The 18,829-nt window shown below is 37.8% G+C and overlaps 1 protein-coding gene across 2 annotated transcripts; it reads left to right on the forward strand.

Annotated features, from left to right (window-relative positions):
• Window positions 1-900: 900 nt before the first annotated feature.
• Window positions 901-17,911, forward strand: gpat3 (glycerol-3-phosphate acyltransferase 3). Of its 2 annotated transcripts, XR_006092553.1 has the most exons (14): window positions 901-1,016; window positions 3,920-4,096; window positions 4,251-4,317; window positions 9,587-9,875; window positions 10,049-10,123; window positions 11,010-11,099; window positions 11,227-11,320; window positions 12,176-12,291; window positions 13,628-13,683; window positions 13,773-13,858; window positions 14,411-14,539; window positions 16,032-16,111; window positions 17,424-17,664; window positions 17,779-17,911. XR_006092553.1 is itself a non-coding variant. In XM_042394923.1 (13 exons), exons 2-13 carry the CDS (start codon window positions 3,953-3,955, stop codon window positions 17,551-17,553), a joined length of 1,356 nt encoding a protein of 451 aa, XP_042250857.1. In that variant the 5' UTR covers window positions 901-1,016; window positions 3,920-3,952; the 3' UTR covers window positions 17,554-17,911. The 2 variants fall into 2 exon arrangements, 1 of the variants encoding a protein (XP_042250857.1); XM_042394923.1 differs by having other exon boundaries at window positions 17,424-17,911.
• The last annotated feature ends 918 nt before the right edge of the window (window positions 17,912-18,829 follow it).

Consider the following 18,829-nt stretch of genomic DNA (forward strand, 5'->3'; position numbering starts at 1 on the left):
AAAAAGACCTGAAACTGAAAAATTCTGAGTTGAAACTGAAAAAATGAATGTTTTACTTTCAATGTATTTTTATTAACTTTCAATATATATATATATATTTGTATGATGCTGGGGAGTTTTTAGTCTATTATTGTGACACAAATTTAATTTCACTGATTCCCTTTTTTTGTCTTTTTATGATATCTGTTCTTTTCTGTAATGTTGATCTTGATGTGCAGGTCTTGAATATAAAATTATTATTGTAATTGAGATGAACGGTGGACAGGAGAAACTGGGAGACAAATGTAATGTCCTGTGATATTTTTGGGTTGTTTATAATGTCTCAAAAGTAAGTAAAAAAAAATCTTTAAATTTTTTTTTTTTATTTGTTTGATGCTTTTTTTTCCACTTATTGTACACATGTTCACATACAGAGGTACAAACAGATACATAGAAAATAGAAAACAAAATGAAAAAAAGAAGACAAAAACAAACAAAAAATGCTTATATTTTACATTGCCAGAATTTGTGTTATATGCAGCATTTTATATTCATTTAATTACTTAAAGGTCTTAACAGCGTTTTGTTTTTTTTATAACATCAGATAAAATGGTGCTATATTGTTTAAATTCATTAATAAAGTGCAGGAAAGTTGACTTGCCTCTTGGAGATTTTTTCCTTATGAATGTGGAACTTTCCAAAAATAATACATAGTTGTATGTATGTTATTTTCAATCTTATCTTGATTAAAATATAGCATTACATCACACATTTTTTTTTATTTATTTATTTATTTTACTCCAGAACATTCTTGTATACAATGAAAAAAACAGATGAGAAACACTCTCGTTTTAAGACCACACGTTTTTATTTGACGCTTGGGAGGTTTTTTTGGTCGAATAATTTTGACCCTAACGTGACTCCATACAGTCGCAGGGGCGTTCTGACTCCTGCTTCACGTCGGGATCTCAGATCCTGTAGTTTCTTTGTGCTTCGGGACATTTAGCGCAGCTGTGACGGTTTCAACGACTTCTCAGGTATTTATTCTAACAAAATATCCGTGTTTGTTGTTGTTTATGTCGCTGTTATTCTGTTTTTTTTTTTAGTGTAGTTTAGTTTCGCTAAAACCAGGAGTCTGACTTCGACTAACGGTGCAGCTGGAATTCCTCCTCAGTAACGCAGAGCAGGAATGTGAAGTACATGTTAAAGTATGTTAACGTTACTGTAATACTTCTTTAACTGACTTAGATAAATAACAGTAGAAATACAACAGTTATAAAAACGTTAGCACAAGTAAACATCCTACATTCACAGTCTTCAGTTGGAATTATCAGCAAAATGTGCTTAAAGTATCAGAAAAGTAAATATTCTTTATGCAAAGTGGCTTCTTTCAGTCTTCAAATGTTAAATAAATAACATGTCATTATATTATTATTAATACATTTACATATAAGCAGCATGTTAACGTAGGTAGTTGTGATTGAGGTACTTTCAACTACTTTATATGTGTTTTAACAGAAATAAAACATCGTTTATAAGATAATTATATGTTTAGTACGTAACACCTGTAAACTATAACGATACCTTCATTACTGATTAATTACTGTTTACTGATTATTTACTCGGTTAATGTCAGAAAATAGTGAAAAATGAACATCACAGTTTCCATAAAGTCTTTTTGTTTTGTTCCTTGTTTTAACAGACAAATATATTCAGTGTCCAAGAAAATATCAAAGAGGCGCAGGAAACCTTCAAGCTGGAAACAATGAATGTTTGGTATTTATGCTAAAAAAAAGGAAAAAAAAGACATAAAACAGTTCAACAGTTCAATCAATTACTAAAATAGTTGCAGATTAATTTTCCGTCAATCGATTATTCAGTTAGTTGTGTCCACTCTGCTGTACAGTAACAGCAGCTGTCAGTTCACTGAAGAGGAGAATCAAATAAATCACACAATTAATGTACAAGTTACAGTTATTCAGTAAATGTACTTTAGTTTACTTGAGTTATTTCTTTTTACTCCACATTTATCTGACAGTTAGTTACATCTCAGATGAAGATTTAAGTTACTATAAATGAAATAATCTTAAAATACAGACGTCACTAAATATATCTAGTTGTTACTAACATGCTTGTTAGATGTTTTTAATGTGATGCAGGTAGTAACGTTTTGTGTTCAGTGCTTCATAACTAAATCTTTACTTCCTCAGTTATTAGCTCACTCAGCTTTACGACTTTATTAAAGCTTCTTTCTCTTTGGCTTGTGGCCAGAAACATATCTGGTTGGAGCCGAGAGATTCTGATTGGCTGGAGCGGCAACAGACCAGTTACAGAGTAACTGTTAGTGAGTGATGAAGTTACACGATTGGTCAGCTGGCTGTGTTGTAGTTTCCTCATTGGCTGTTACTCTTTCAAAATGAATCAGTGTGAGATGATGGAGGTGGAGGACAGCAGCGACGCAGAGTGTTTCTGACTCTCAGCTGCTGTTAAACACAGTAAAGTCATTAAACTCCTGTTTAAACAGACGTATCAGCGTCTCTGCGTCTCCTCCTCTACCGTCCAGTGTGATCGACTCTCCAGCTGACGGCGCTGATAGCAGGACTCAGACTATTTATCTCTCTGATGTTTGAGTCTTGCAGGTATGTCGTTATATTCAAGCCTCCAGGAACAGCGCTGGGCGTTGAGGCCACTTTAACTTGTGACCAAACTGTGTCATTACAACGTCACGTGATGCTACTGGACCCAAAAAGACTTGTTCCTGTAGACTTACACTGTGAAAGAGACGTCTGTGAGTCAGCAGATACATTTTGAGTGTAACACAACCCCCCTGGAATGACTCATTTTATCCTCATTCAAGTTAGCCGGAGGGCTAAACCGGAAGTTAGCCATCTCGGTCGACGGAAGTCTCTACTGAGCATGCTCCATGGATGCATTGGGCCCATGGAGCACGCTCAGTATGTTTTCAGAAAATGGCTTTTTTGGCTTCATGCGCCACTCAAGCATGGATGTATTATAAGAGCAGGATACAGGACTAAAAATGGCGCCCATTCAGTCCTCTAGGAACTGCTCGCCTGGTGCATACGCCAAAAAAAGTTTCTAGCTTCCGCGTTGTGCGGCCCACTGAATATACAGAGTAGTGTTTCCCCCACTGGCCCCGCCCACAAGCTCCCGTTCAGCCCATAGACTTTACATTGTGATGACGTCACAGATTTTTAAATCGCTTTTCTCGGCTTGAGGAAAGTTTTACAAACATAAAACTTTCATGGATCAAAAGTTCATAATAGAGAGAATCATAATTGACGTTGTTTGCAGTTCGAGGCGTCCTGTCAACAGTTTTACGGGCGTCTCTTTTACAATGGTGGTTTATGGGGGGAAAATGCTTTTTGGGCTGCAGGGGTGATTTTTTGCTGCAATACCGCGAGTGACCACTGGGAAAGACTGGCTGCAAGGCTGAGTGGCGTCACACATTACATTATAAATTATAATTTTTTCACAATTTTTTGAAATTTCATCACCAAAAAAACGAATCCATTGAGAAAATAATCAGCTTATTAGTCAGTAAGGATCGTTAGTTTCGGCCTGTTGTCTTCAATCTGTGTACAAATAAAACTTTACATCTTCAGACTGCGTGCAGGTGACACGTCAGTCCTCCCCAGAGACGTGACGTCATATAATACGACTTCCTTTCATTTTATAAGGTGATTTTTGGCTTATTAGGAGGCGGCGTGTTAGTGGATGGTTAGACTGCAGCAGTTCCAGACCAACAACTGGACGTTTTTTACCACATTTTAGTGTTTTAACCCAAAACCATGATGTTTCTCTAACCCTAGCCAAGTGGTCTTTGTGCCTAAACCTAAACAGCTGCATTAAATTACATGTGAAAAGGTTAAAAATGTGGAGATATGTCAGTCTGGATGACGTTGACTCTGCTGTTTCGCAGACGATGACGTGATCCTGAGCTTGTAGAGCAGCGATGGAGGACCTGTGGTGTGTGGCTGCAGGTGTTTTCCAGGTGTGGATGTTTGTGGTGTTGTTCCTCATCATGCTGCCCGCCATGTTCGGTCTCTCGCTGGGCGTCACCGGCGTCTACATCCAGATCCTGGTCAAGATCCTGGAGGTAACCGACACACACACACACACACACACACACACACAGCGACAGTTTGTCCTTTTAGCAGAACTCTTTCACTTCTTACTTCACATCTGTGAGCAGTGAGGCAATCGTGTGCCGCATCGTGTCAGAGGTCATCTGAAAATAACTCTCTTTATAGTGGGCCACCATACGGATCCAGAGAGGACGGCAGGAGCAGCCCAGTGTGCCGGTTCCTCTGCCCAATGGTGAGTCTGTTCATATTAACTCACTGGTGGAGGAAATGTTCTACAGCTTTGACAGTTAAATAGTTGTTTTACTCATTTTTATAAGCAAATGTGTCCAAAATTAAGAGGTTTCAGCTTCTCAAATGTGATCATTTACTGCTTTTCTTTATCATACATGATGGTAAACTGAATATAGTGGCTGTTTTATCATGTTTCTGGTTTCCTCTGATATCAGATCTGGGCTACTTGCATGTGTGGTCTTAGATAGGATTCATATCTGATCTCTGGTGATGTGACTGTTGTGAGAACAGCTTCTATTCAAGCCAAACTAGAAGAGACTTAATGTAACTGAACGCTGTTTATACTGGATATTAAAAGATCTCCTTCATTTAAAAGTCTCAGCTTCATCAGTCTGAGTCATATCAAGTGGATATCTGACACATTTACAGTCTTTGTGTTTCCCTGTTGAGCTGCAGGTGGAAGTATAGTAACAAAAAAGAGGAACTTTGGCACTAAAAAGACTGTAACGTTGAAAGATATCTACTGGATTTGACTCATTTGGACGCTGAAGCTTCGTATTAGCTTCAGATCAACTTTTAAATACATTTTTGTCCTCCATCACTTCCATTGTAAGGTCATTATGAAGGGATCTTCTAATGGTCAGTATGAACAGGAGGAATGATTACAGCAAGAAAAAACAGCTTTCATGTTCATCTGATGACTGACTGTTGTTGGATACAACTTTTCCTCTCTGGACTCAGAGTTTCTGCTGATAATCTGACAGCAGTGCTCGTTTTGAGTCTTTTTTTTTTTAAGAAAAAATACTAAATTCTCTGATTCAGCTTCTTAAATGTGAATATTTTCTGGTTTCTTTTGTCTCTGTGACAGTAAACTGAACATCTCTGAGTTGTGGTCAAAACAAGACATTTGTGGACGTCATGTTGGACTTTGGGAAACGTTTCTCACCAAACAACTAATCAATTCATAGAGGAAAAAATCATTAGTTGCAGCAGTCATTCAATCATGACGTCGACAGAGAAACCGTGTTTAATGTGGATCCGTCACATCTGGAAGTTAATAAGCTCAGTATTCATTAAGCAGAAAGACTCCTTTCATCATCAGACTCATGACGGACGGAGATATCATCATCATCATCATCATCGTTTTTATTCTACACCTTCTTCTTCTCTGTCAAAACCTTGACGCCTACATTACCCACAATGCAACTCGACTCCTACTAGTGTAGCCTGGAGCTGCTGGTAAAAGCAGCCCAGTGTTCAAACAGTTACTAATCATCAGGGCGGTTATTTATTTACATATTTCTGTGCAGGTTTTTATTCTCATCCTGAGTCTTCATGAGCTGGAAGCAGCAGCTGAACTTCCTTGTTTGTGCTCTCAGTACATTGTGTCCTGCTGTATGAGGGATTTGTTTCAGCTGCAGACACAGATCATGTGACGCCATGTATGTGAGTGTGTGTGTGTGTGTGTGTGTGTGAGTATGGGGGCTCCCCATTGGTCAGTTTCAGCCTCTGATGTCGGGGTGCTGTGTCTCAGGCTGATGATGCAACGGCAGGTTGCGTAACACAGAGTTGACTGTGAAACAGTGAAACAGTGAGTGTGTGTGCTCACCGCCGCGTGCAACATCAGCACATGTCTGACCCTTCAGCACGCAGCAGCCTCACGCTGTGTCAACACGGCAAACTGTTGTTGAAACTCGGGTCACACTCACACAACTTTATTTTAAATGTCAAATCTGTCGGCAGAGATCTGGATCAGAGTCAGTTGATCCCAAACAAGCATCTGACAAGTCTGAAAAAGTTTATAGTATTATAAATATATATTACTTATAATAAGCATTTAATTCAGTTTCCTGTGAAAAGTTGTGAATTTACAAAAATGACTTGAAACTGACACATTAAATCAATGAAAATAAACAATGTGTGCTTTCTGATACACACAGAATCACTAAAAAGCAAAAACTTTGAGATAAACACAAAGAACAATGAAACAATCAAGTCACGTGACCTGAACGTGACCCGGCGCTCAGCTTCAGCCTCGCACGAGGGTTTAAATGATGATTTCTGCGTGTTTCTACCTTCTTCTTCTATTTTCATGCTTCAGAACAAAACTTAGAGTGTAATTAATTAATTTAGACGTGGCTTCGTTTTATTAAAGGCAGCGTCTGTTGGTACGCGTGTGCATTAGTATTGATTGTGCGAGATCACGTGATCAAATTCAAATAGTTTCAAATGGAGGAACGTTTGTGCTTCCAGGTGATAGACCAGTCCTTCCTGTGGTTTGGGTTAAAACAGTGTAACGTGGGAAAAATGCTGCATTTAACGACATTAAAATATCCAACGTGACGCTAAAGAATGTCCCGTTTCTTAGGAAGTCTGTTCCCTCCTTAAATAACGTCCCTTCCTGTTAAAACTGTGTTTATGTACCAATAAAACAAACTACCGTCAGCACAGAAAACCAGTCAGACCAGTAGCCCCAGTGAACTACTGACACACAATCCTGCTGGCGCCTTTTTTAAATAATCTAGATTATTTCTAATCTACTGCTACTAATGTTTATATTGATCAATTATTCTGCTGATTATTTTCTCAGTTAATCAATAAATTGTTTTGTTCATAAAATGTCAGAAAGTAGTAAAAACTTGACAAAAGTCTTGTTTTTGTCTGTCAAACAGCCCAAAAACACAAAAATACTCAGTAAATTATGACAAATCATCACATCTGAGAAGCTGAAACCAACAAATGTTCGACATTTATGCTTAAAAAAATGATTATTGTATTATCAAAATAATGATCTAATGTTTATTAATTAATCTGAAGATTATTTCTCTTGATTCCATCATAGTTTCAAAGATATTCAGTTTATAATCATATCAAACAGAGAAAAGCATCAAATCATCACAGAAGCTTTTTTTTTTTTTAAAATAACTAACAATTGATTGATTATCAGAATAGTTGCAGATTCATTTTGTGTGAAAATCAACTGTATATGTTGCAACTACAATAAAAATAACGTGTTTTTGTGGGTAATTTGCAGGAATTTAATGATTCATTTACAGACACGTTGCTGCAAATTACAAGAAAAAACTGGAAAAAAGTGTTTAGTTGGTTCAGTTGATATTATTATAGTATTATATTATATTTGGGTTCATACATTTGCAAAAGTTCTTAATAATATTACAGCATCAGAAGCTTTCTTACTAATTGTCTAACAGTAGCTGTTGTGTAATTTTCAGGACATTTCTCATGTGATTTGGAAACATACAGGAAATGTCTTCATGAGTCTTAAGAAACAACTTGTTGTTCTGATATGAAGTAAACACAAAACCAGAGTAAATACAGAGTCTACACAACTAAACCAACTGAACACTCTTTACACTTGTCTGTAAAAATTAACCGTTAAATACCTGCAAATTTCCAGGAAATGACTATAAAATTAGAGCATCTGTAAAATAAATTGTCTCTCAGGTTTGAATATGAAACATCATAAAGCTTCAGAGCTGAATGAATATCTGCAGACGGAGCAGTTTAAGATGACGATGATGATGAGGTGAAAGTGTGAGTGAAAGGGTTAAAACATTGCTGAGAGGTCAACGACCTCCTGATTCCTGTTGCTTTTAGTTGTTAGTTAATGAGTCACATGTCTGACGTTACGCAACACAATCTGCTTAAGTGTTTTCTGCTCAGCTGACGTGTGACGCTGCAGATTGTAAATAAGAGAGAATATTTTCATTTATTACACAGTTTATTTATTGTTTATGTGTATTAAACCCAATAAATCACTCAGGATGATATTATCAGCTGATATCAGCAAAAACAATAAATACATAACATTCATCTCCACATATAAACCTAAAAAACAAACAAACATACCAACAAAAACACAGATTCAGTCCAACATAAAACAAAATACAACAAACAGTATTTATACGTTAAACAGAATGTTGAAGCTTAAAACTACAGATAAAAACACTGAAAGTTAAAATAAGTTTGTTCAACTGATGAACGAAACATCAAACTAAAGATCAGAACAGAATGAATCATAAACCTTTAAAACGTTGCAGCAACGTCTGTATAACATCAAACTATCCAAAAATATCAATTTAAAGTGTAAATAAAGACAAAAGTGCTGATTCATCTTAAACCTTTACAGCAACATTCATATAATTTAGAAAGTTTGAAGAAAAGACTTTAGATAAATGAGAGCAAAATATCATTAGAGCTGCAACAATTAATCAATTAATCAATTAGTCAATCAAAAGATAATTAATCAGCATCTAGTTTGATAATCGTTTCATAGTTTCAGTTGTTTCTAAATGTGATGATTTTCACTTTTTTCTTCATCATACATGACGGTAAAATGAATGTTGAGGCTGAATCACTTCAACGAGTCGCAGATATTGTTTCCTTCGTTTTGATTGATTTATTATAAAACAACAACATGAAAACGTTGCTTAACGAACGTGACGTCAAAGACTGTAATGATACCTGTTTGCTGAGGTAACGTCTGTCCCGCCTCTTCCTCCTGTCACAGCTGATCATCATCATCATCATCATCATCATCTCATTAACCAGAATAGATCCAAAAAAAAGATAATTGCTCAAAAATCTAAATTATTATCAATTCATAAGTCGTTATTTCAATATTTTCATTAAATCAGTCCGTCCTGCTAGACGCCGATAAACACACTGCACCTTTAAAATGAACAAAACAACAAAACAAACACTCAAATAAACAGACAAAACACAGTTTATAGTGTAATTTACAATAAAAAATAATATTAATAGTAACAAAATTAGAAAAAAATGAAAATATATATAAATTAAAAACAAAATAATGACAAAAAAATATAACACCTTTTCACAAACGTTTCTTGTCACTAATCGTCGATCATATCGACTGAATCACCGTGACGTCACAACAACAACAACAACAACAACAACAACAATCAGGTGAACAGCTGACGGTGGGTTTGAACTGTGCAAACTTGTTTATTTCTGTTGTTATTTACAGCCGTAACTGTAACGTTTAAAGACATACAGTTAAACTCAGTGATCCGACCGATCCCAGCAGCCTGAACCCTCCTCTACTCTTCATACACAGCAGTCAGTAGAGATCATATCTGAGTAGTTCTTCGCCCTGCTGTACGTACGTGTCGCCGTGGTTTTCTACCCTGAGGTTATTGTAATCAAACGCTGTGATTGGTTCTATACGCAGTCACATGTCTGCTCTGTAGTCCGTCTCTGACCTCCAGGTTTGTGTTTGTTTCCAGGGATCATTGAGCGAGCGGGGGGCTCCATGGAGGAGGAGATGGGGCAGCTGCGGCGTTCTCGCTCCCTGGCGGGGGGGAAGTTTTGTCTGAGCGACGCCTTCTTCTTCTACAAGAAAGGTATGGAGAGCATCGTGGACGACCAGGTGACCCAGCGCTTCTCCTCCGAGGAGCTGGCCTCCTGGAACCTGCTGACCCGAACCAACCAGAACTTCCGCTACATCAGCCTCCGCCTCACCGTCATCTGGGTGCTGGGCGTCTTCGTACGCTACTGCGTCCTCTTCCCGCTCAGGTCGGTGTGACGCGACGCAGACGCTCACGTCCTCACAGATACTATCCAGCACCCAGCATGCTTCATGTCGCCGTGTTCACAGATCTCACATGTTTACTAGTTCTGACAGAAATGACGAACGTATCTACGAACACGAGACGCCGTAATTAACACGTTCTTCCTCTCTGCTGCAGGATCACTCTGGCCATCATCGGCCTGTCGTGGCTCGTGATTGGAACGACTCTGGTGGGATTTCTGCCTGAGAGCAGGTACGACAACAAAACACAGAAACACATTCAGACTTTGATTACTCTAACGATTACGTTCTTGATTAATCGATTAGTTGTTTGGTCTTTAAATTGTCTGAAAATAGTAAAAAAAAATGCCGATCACCGGTTACCACCCGTACAAAAAAGCACATGTGACTGTTTCACATGTGAAGTGCTGTTTCACATGCGATACATTCAGGGCACGTGGTTTTTCGGACGTTTCACATGCGATACATTCAGGGCACATGTGGTTTTTTGGACGTTTCACATGCGATACATTCAGGGCACATGTTGTTTTGGGACGTTTCACATGTGATACGTTCAGGGCACGTGGTTTTTCGGACGTTTCACATGCGATACATTCAGGGCACGTGGTTTTTCGGACATTTCACATGCGATACATTCAGGGCACATGTGGTTTTGGGACGTTTCACATGCGATACGTTCAGGGCACATGTGGTTTTGGGACGTTTCACATGCGATACATTCAGGGCACATGTGGTTTTTCGGACGTTTCACATGTGATACATTCAGGGCACATGTTGTTTTTCGGACGTTTCACATGTGATACATTCAGGGCACGTGTGGTTTTTCGGACGTTTCACATGTGATACATTCAGGGCACATGTGGTTTTCGTAAGGGCAAAACTCAAGATACAATCTAAAATGTCTCTACAACCCAAATATATTCATTTTACTGTCATAGAGAACTAAAGAAACCAGAAAATATTCACATTTAAGAAGCTGGAACCAGACAATATTTAGTATTTTTTAGATTAATTTCTGTCAACTGACTAATTCTTGCAGCTCTGATTCAAGGTTTTGGCTCTAACGTGGCATTTTTATGATGATGCAGGTGAAACTTTGTGTACTTCCTGTGTTTCAGTGCGAAGAACTGGCTGAGCGAGCTGGTTCATCTGACCTGCTACAGGATCTGTGCCAGAGGACTGTCGGCCACCGTCCATTACCACAACAAGTCAGTCTCAGCTGCACGTGTCACACACGCAGCTACGGCCGCAATCACATTATCAGAGTTCACACATCAGCAGCTGCTGACAAAGCAACATCACACACATGTGTGTGTCTTCCTCTTATTCCTACAGACAAAATAAACCACAGAAAGGAGGAATATGTGTCGCCAATCACACAACACCGATCGACGTGGTGATTCTGGCCAACGACGGCTGCTACGCCATGGTGAGTGTCATGGAAATATTGTACTTTCTACTCCACTACATTTATTTGACAGCTTTAGTTACTTTTCAGATGAAGATTTGACACAATGGATAATATAACAAGCTTTTAAAATACAACACATTGTTAAAGATGAAACCAGTGGTTTCCAACCTTTTTGTCTTTTGACGTCTTACAAAAAGCAGTGTGTAGTCGGGGTCACATTTCACATGTCTATGAGTTGTTAACAGCTCCACCAAATAGTGATTTTTCCCTCTAAACTTCTCACATGCTTTCATTTCAATAAATGTTCAAATGATCCAATATTTCAGCAAAAATCAAAGATTAGAGAAAAAGTCCAAAAACTGAAAACAGATTTGTGTATCAGAACTTTGTTTTTTCTTCTTTCCTCTCCCATTAATCATCTCACCACCCCTCAGATTTATCTGCTGACCCTTTGGAGGGGCCCGACCCCTAGGTTGGGAACCACTGGACTAAACTAGCTAACTGTATATAAAGTAGTGTAAACTAGCTCCACCTCCAGCAGCTACAACAGTAACATGCTGCTCTAACACTGATGCTTCACTATTAATAATCTAATGATGTCATATATAATAATATATCAGTCAGAGGGACCAAACCACTACTTTTACTGCAATACTTTAACTACATCAAGCTCATAATACTTATGTACTTTTACTGCAATACTTTAACTACATCAAGCTCATAATACTTATGTACTTTTACTGCAATACTTTAACTACATCAAGCTCATAATACTTATGTACTTTTACTGCAATACTTTAACTACATCAAGCTCATAATACTTATGTACTTTTACTGCAGTAAAGTATGTGAGTACTGCTCTGTGCTCTACAGGTGGGTCAGATCCACGGAGGACTGATGGGGGTCATTCAGAGGTCGATGGTGAGGTCGTGTCCTCATGTTTGGTTCGAGAGGTCGGAGATGAAAGACCGCCACGCTGTGACCAGCAGGTGAGACAAAGAGAAACATCAGCAGGAGGAGAACCTGCAGGAAATATCAGTGGCTGCTGTTTCCTGCAGACAAAGAACAGAAACTTCAGAGAGGAAATAACAGGAGCAACCTGACTGACCTTCACACACTGATGTAGTTTCTCAACAAAGAAAATATAACTACCAGTTTAAAATCATTAAAATGTCTCCTGCTTCTCCCTCATTAAAATCCAGAATCTGTGAATCTGTAAATATTGTTCATCTCTAAACACCAGACGTTCCTCCTTCACTGTAAAGTTCTCAGTGTTTGTGTTCTGGAGGCTTCAAGTTTCCACATCACACTGGTGTAAAAGTTGAATACTGGACCACGATTGGCTCCGTGCTAGTTGTGATGTCATAAATCCTGCTCATAGACCCATAAAGACCTGATTTTTAATGAGCTCAGAGAAACTTTAGAAAAGTGAAACTGAAAGAAGAAGAAGAAGAAAAACAAACGTTATTGAGTGCAGGAGGTCTTTAAACTGATATCCTACCAGTGATCAATCAAGTGTTATGTTATATTATATTATATTATATTATATTATATTATATTATATTATATTATATTATGTTTTATTTTATTATATTTTATTATAGTATATTATAGTATATTATATTATATTATATTGTATTTTATTTTTATATTTTCTTTTCTTTTATTTTATTTTATTATATTATATTATATTATATTTTATTATATTTTATTATATTATATTTTATTTTATTTTATTTTATTATATTTTATTTTATTATATTATATTATATTATATTATATGAACATATTAAAATCATATTAGAAGCTGATGAGCAGCATTGATTATGTACAGCTGCAGTATATTAAAGGGCTATATTTTCTAAGTAGTTTGATTTGATCTGCTCTGGTTTTTGTGTTGCTGGCAGCTTTTAAACGTGACATTTCAAATATTCATCAACAACATCTCAACATCAGAAACATCCTTCAGTAGAAGAAGAATAAAAACTGTGATGGATTAATTATCCAAGAGAGTTCTGACCAACCAGCAGCTTCACGCCTGAAGCCTGAAGTATGTTAAAGTATAAGCTAGCTGCTCCAACTGACTCATTCAAAAAGCTTCAACTTCTCTGTAGAAACACTGAGTCAGTCTTGTTTTCAACGAGTCATCGTGGTTAAGAGACTGTTTGAGGAGACCACATGTGATGACTCACTCTCAGCTGTTCTCTTAAACATCAAACATTCACCGCAGAACGCTCTCTAGCTGAGGATCCAGGATCCGACCACGACAAGGTCAAACATTAAAGTTTCTGTCTGCATGACGTGACCACATGTTCCTCTCTGCAGGCTCAGAGCTCACGTCGCAGCCAAGACCAAACTTCCCATCCTGATATTTCCTGAAGGTCAGTGTCAGCCGCAGCTCGTGATGTGAGGATGATGATGATGATGATGGTGGTGATGGTGGTTTCACGGTGTCGTCTCTTTCTAACAGGAACCTGCATCAACAACACTTCAGTCATGATGTTCAAGAAGGGAAGCTTTGAAATCGGAGGGACGATATATCCGGTCGCAATCAAGGTAGAAAGAAGAAACAACACAAACTCTTCATCACCAGAACTTCCTGCACGTCAGCTGACTGCAGTGATTAATTATTTATTAGTTTACATTCAAGTCAACTACACTCACTATCCTCCATAAACTTTTAAAAACATTGTAGTAATTCATTTATTTTCCTCTTTGTCTTACTAACATTCTCTTCTCACACACTCAAAGGCCACTTACCAGCTTTTTTTTTTAGACCTTTCAACTGCTTCTCATGGTCCACATCAGTGAGAGCAGCTGACTCAGGTCTCAACACGGAGCTGAGATGGTTTTTGTCTCGTTTATTATTCCCAACACGATACAGAGCTTTACCAGTAGTGAGGAGAAAAGTGTGAAGTGTGTCCTGAAAGAGGCGCTGGAGGAGATGTCATCAATAAAAACTAAAATCAGCAAGAATCTGATCAATAAATGTTATTTATTGATCATAGTTCTGCTGCCTGCACTCAGTGTGTCTTATTCTCTCTACTGTTGTTTTGCAGTTAGTTAACAGACTTTAATGATATGAATGTTCGTGTCTCTGTGTGTCAGTATGATCCGCGCTTCGGCGACGCCTTCTGGAACAGCGCCAAGTACAACATGGTGAGCTACCTGCTGCGGATGATGACCAGCTGGGCCATCGTGGTCAACGTGTGGTACCTCCCTCCCATGACCTTACAGGTAGACGGTCAGATATATCTCATATCGCTCATATCTGAAGATCATTCAACATAAACAAACTGCAGATATGATGTAATGACACAGATGTTAAACAGACAAATATAACATGGTCACAAAGCAAGAGTGAAATCTTTTTATTTTCATTTCCTGTTGGATTTCTCTGGATTACGTGATGCCACTATTTTACAAAACCTGCATCTTCCAGTAACACATGAACACAAGCACCTGGAACAAGACTTAAGTCAAAACCAGGTCCATGTCTGGACCAGGTCTGGTCAGCGGTCGTGTCTATAATGTGAGTTCCAGGATGTTATTTTATGCTTTATGCGGCTAACGTTAGCTTATGCTAAACATAAACGGGAGGAAGAAATGACCGCTGTGCTGCAGACTGAGAGGAAGCAGGTTGGTTCTCAGGTGGGTCAGTGTCCTCTGGCTCAGAAGTGGATTCTGGATCTGGCTCCATTCTTCAGGTCGTAGTAGATGGTATTTTGATTGACAGTTGAGCGATTTTGAAGCCTAATTTTATATACTTGGTGATTTTGTTTTAAATCATTAAAACTTGGCAGGGTTGTTAATAACACACTTCTCTGTGGTGTCAAACTCAGAAGACGTATTTATTGTTGCTTTACACAGACTTTAAATGTTCATCTGTGGTTTTCTGTACTGGTCCCAGTAGCATCACATGACTGGTTAAGATACGTTTGAGTCGAAAAACAAGGTTATAAATGCAGCTGCAAGAACTAAACTTTCCACTCATATCTTGAGATGTTTGATTTGAAAGAGAAGTTATTTTAATTCTAATTATCTGTTAACTCCTGCTGCTCTTCATCTGTTTCATTCTGTATTCAGTTTTTTATCAGTGATGATTATTTGGTGCTTTAACTCTTCTTCATGAGCCTTTTTTCTGTCTCTGTCCTGGTCGATCATCACGGAGGCTGCAGTGGAAATTATAAATGAAAGTTTTGTCAGCATTTTGGGTGCAAATTCAGGAGTCTTATCTCCACCCGGTTGCTGCAGTTACAGTCAAATCAAGCGCACCTGCAGAGCGGTCGCCCCGCACTAACTTGATATAACGGCTACATGAGTCTCATGTTTTACCTGCAGGACTCGAGTTGTTGTTCATCGTCTGTGATGTGAAAACGTTTGCGTTGGTTTAAACAGTTTAACATCAGAGCTGAGAGTCAGAAACACTCACAGACAGCCGCAGTTCACATAAAGAACTGTCACATCTCTACAGATTATCTCCATGAAGAGCTTTTCTCGGCTCATTTATATGTTTCACATGTGAACAGACAACTCTGTCTTCATCCATATTTACCAAATCAATATGTTTTTACTAATCAAAGTGTTGCACAGTTCACAATAAAAACAGCTGATTATCTATATCTGGAATATAAATATCTAAATACTGTGTGTCTGGTTTAAATGGTCCCAGTCTGATGTCACTGTGTTCCAGTAACATAATGAACTCTGTGTTTGTGTGTCGGAGCAGGACGGTGAAGACGCCGCTCAGTTTGCCAACAGAGTGAAATCTGCCATCGCTCATCAGGGAGGACTGCTGGACCTGGCCTGGTGAGGAAGACGAACCCTCCGATCACTGACACCTCACTCACAAGAACATTTACTCAAATACTTAAAGGACCAGTTCACTGTTCTTCAAACAGTCAGGAGCTCAAATGATGTTCATACTGACCATTAGAAGATCCCTTCATAATGACCTTACAATGGAAGTGATGCAGTCGTTTTAAGAAATCCTCCAATTTACAGCAGTGAAACTCCTCTTTAATAATACAGTAATGTCATATATAGTAATATATAATAATATAACACAGTGAGAGAAGCTGTTCTGCAGTAGTTTAACCTTTAATTAGGGACCGAGCCTACCCTAAAACAGTAGTCCTCTGCCTAAGGGCGAGGACCCTATTGTTTTTCGTGTGTTTGTTTGTTTGTTTCTTTCTTTATTATTATGCCACTTAAGCCCTAAATTTGACCCCCTAAACATGCTCAAAAACTCACAGAATGGCATGCACATCAGGTCTGGTGTAAAATTTGATAAAATGTAAAAATGAACCCCTAAAGTGCCAAAAATGTGCTCTCTAGCGCCACCTATGTAACTAAAATGGCTTCCACGGCCCGTAGGAATGTCGTAGAGAGATCAAACCAAAACTCAATTATTCATCTCATCAAGACCTACAAATCATAGGTCTGACACCCCTGACCTAAATCCAACAGGAAGTCCGCAATTAGCCTTTCAAAGTAAGACTTTGCTCTGATTTTGGACCCTGAACAAACGCTATCTCCTCCGAGGGCGTTAATGGTATCGGCTTCAAACTTTGATACATGACTTATCACACTGTGCTGAAAAAAGTTGTTAAAAACTTTGTAATAACACGAACGGTTTGGATTTGATAAGCCCTGAAAGGTCAAAGTCTCGTGACTCATTTAAAGTTCAAATGAAGTCTGTATCTAAAACTATGTGGAAGCAGTAAATGATCAAAAAGGTGTGGGTTCACTCACACTCTCCATTCAAATATATGAGTATTTTTCTGTGTCCAGCTGCAGCTACTTATTGTCTCTCCACACCTGACAGTACACATGTCAATCAAAACTTTCAAAATAAAAGCACACCACACTTGTAAGAAACATTCCCTCATTTTTAAAAAGCAAAATGATCTGATCCCGACGGGCCAGAGTGCGAGGTCCCGACCAACACTGCTCACAGCTTTAATACTTTAAATACATGTTGTTGGCTGTGTTTCTTCTACTGAAGCTACAGTTTGAATGAAGAACTTTCACATGTTATGGAGTAAATCTACACTTTGGTATCGATACTGTCCTCATTATGTGTAAATATGATGTTATATATATGTTTTCTCTCTAACAGGGACGGAGGGCTGAAGCGAGGGAAGGTGAAGGATTCGTTTAAAGAAGAGCAGCAGAAGATGTACAGCAGCATCATTGTCGGACAGAACGGCTCTCTGAAAGCCAGCGGTGAAAGTAGAGAAGAGGAATAAACCGGACAATCTCTCTCTGCTCTGACAATCCCGTCCCATCATCATCATCACCATCATCATCACCCTCCAGATCACATGTGACCTGGATGGATTCCATGTGTCTGGAAAGCTGTAATCTTATATTTGTCTGTTTTATCTATAAAGTCTTAATCTACAGTTTTTATACAATCTGACAGTCCAAAGTCTTTAAAGCAGCTCAAAGTGAATCTTTTTATGTGTCTGAAGGTCTCGTGTTGCTGTAGGAGAGTTTCTCCGCCAGCAGGAGGCAGCGTAGGACAACCAGACGCTTCAATGTTCTGTATTAATGTACCAACATGTGTTTTAAACCAAATGTATTTTATGTAGAACTGCTCTTTTACTTCTGTGTGTCTTTATTTAAAATAATAATTATAATAATAATAATAATAATAATCTGCACACACTCATGTTCACATCTCCTCTAACACATGTGTCACTATCAGGATTTTCTCACCAGACACCAAACTTCATGCACAATTATTAGGATTTTTTTCATATTTTTCATAATAGGAGAAAAAGTTAGAATCTGCACAATGTAAATATTGCAAATATTAAACAGAAAAACAGCTAAAAAACTGGCTGCAGACTGAGGCGATCGTGTCTGTGGAGACACAAGAAACACCAAAGAGAAAAGAGACAAATATAACAATAATAATAAAATAATCAATAAAGAAATAAAAATGAAAAAAGGAAGGAAAAAAATCTGAAAAAATTAAAATTGAATAAATTAAAAATATATATATATTTTAAAAAAGACGAGAAAATAAATGAATAAAATAGAAATAGCAGGAAAGTAAAAAATAGAAAATATCTTTACTGGACATGAAATATGATGCAGGATTAATTAATTAACTGTGTTTTTATTTTATTTTTTGTCTCTTTTTCAACTGGACTTTTGGGACATTTTGTCTCTTTAAATTTCTAAAAAAATAAAGAAACAAATCAAACTGGTTGAACTGGTCTCAGCTGATGAAGAGGAGTCAAAAACAGCTTCATCTTAAGACGTCAAAGCTAAAAAAGGTTGTTAACAGCTGATGTAAAGTATTTAGATTCAGTGTCACAACTTTCTCCTCATGAACTGATGCTGAATTATTTACATATTTAATCTTTATTGGCCTTAAACTGCTTAATTTTCTAAATACTGAGGCTATAAATAGACTCAGACTGTAAACTATCCAGCATGTTTTAGATTTTAATTGTAGAATAAACTGAAATTCCCACAAATACATGGAGGATCAGTTGAGTTCAACAGAGGGTC

The sequence above is a fragment of the Thunnus maccoyii genome, chromosome 19 (assembly GCF_910596095.1).
Source record: "Thunnus maccoyii chromosome 19, fThuMac1.1, whole genome shotgun sequence".
Lineage (NCBI taxonomy): Eukaryota > Metazoa > Chordata > Actinopteri > Scombriformes > Scombridae > Thunnus > Thunnus maccoyii.

Excerpts from the sequence above, each read along its gene's own strand:
- gpat3 (XM_042394923.1), top strand. The coding sequence starts at position 3,953 with ATGGAGGACCTGTGGTGTGTGGCTGCAGGTGTTTTCCAGGTGTGGATG. Across the intron at positions 9,876-10,048 it reads TGCGTCCTCTTCCCGCTCAG|GATCACTCTGGCCATCATCG; the intron begins GTCGGTGTGACG and ends TCTCTGCTGCAG. Across the intron at positions 10,124-11,009 it reads GGATTTCTGCCTGAGAGCAG|TGCGAAGAACTGGCTGAGCG; the intron begins GTACGACAACAA and ends CCTGTGTTTCAG.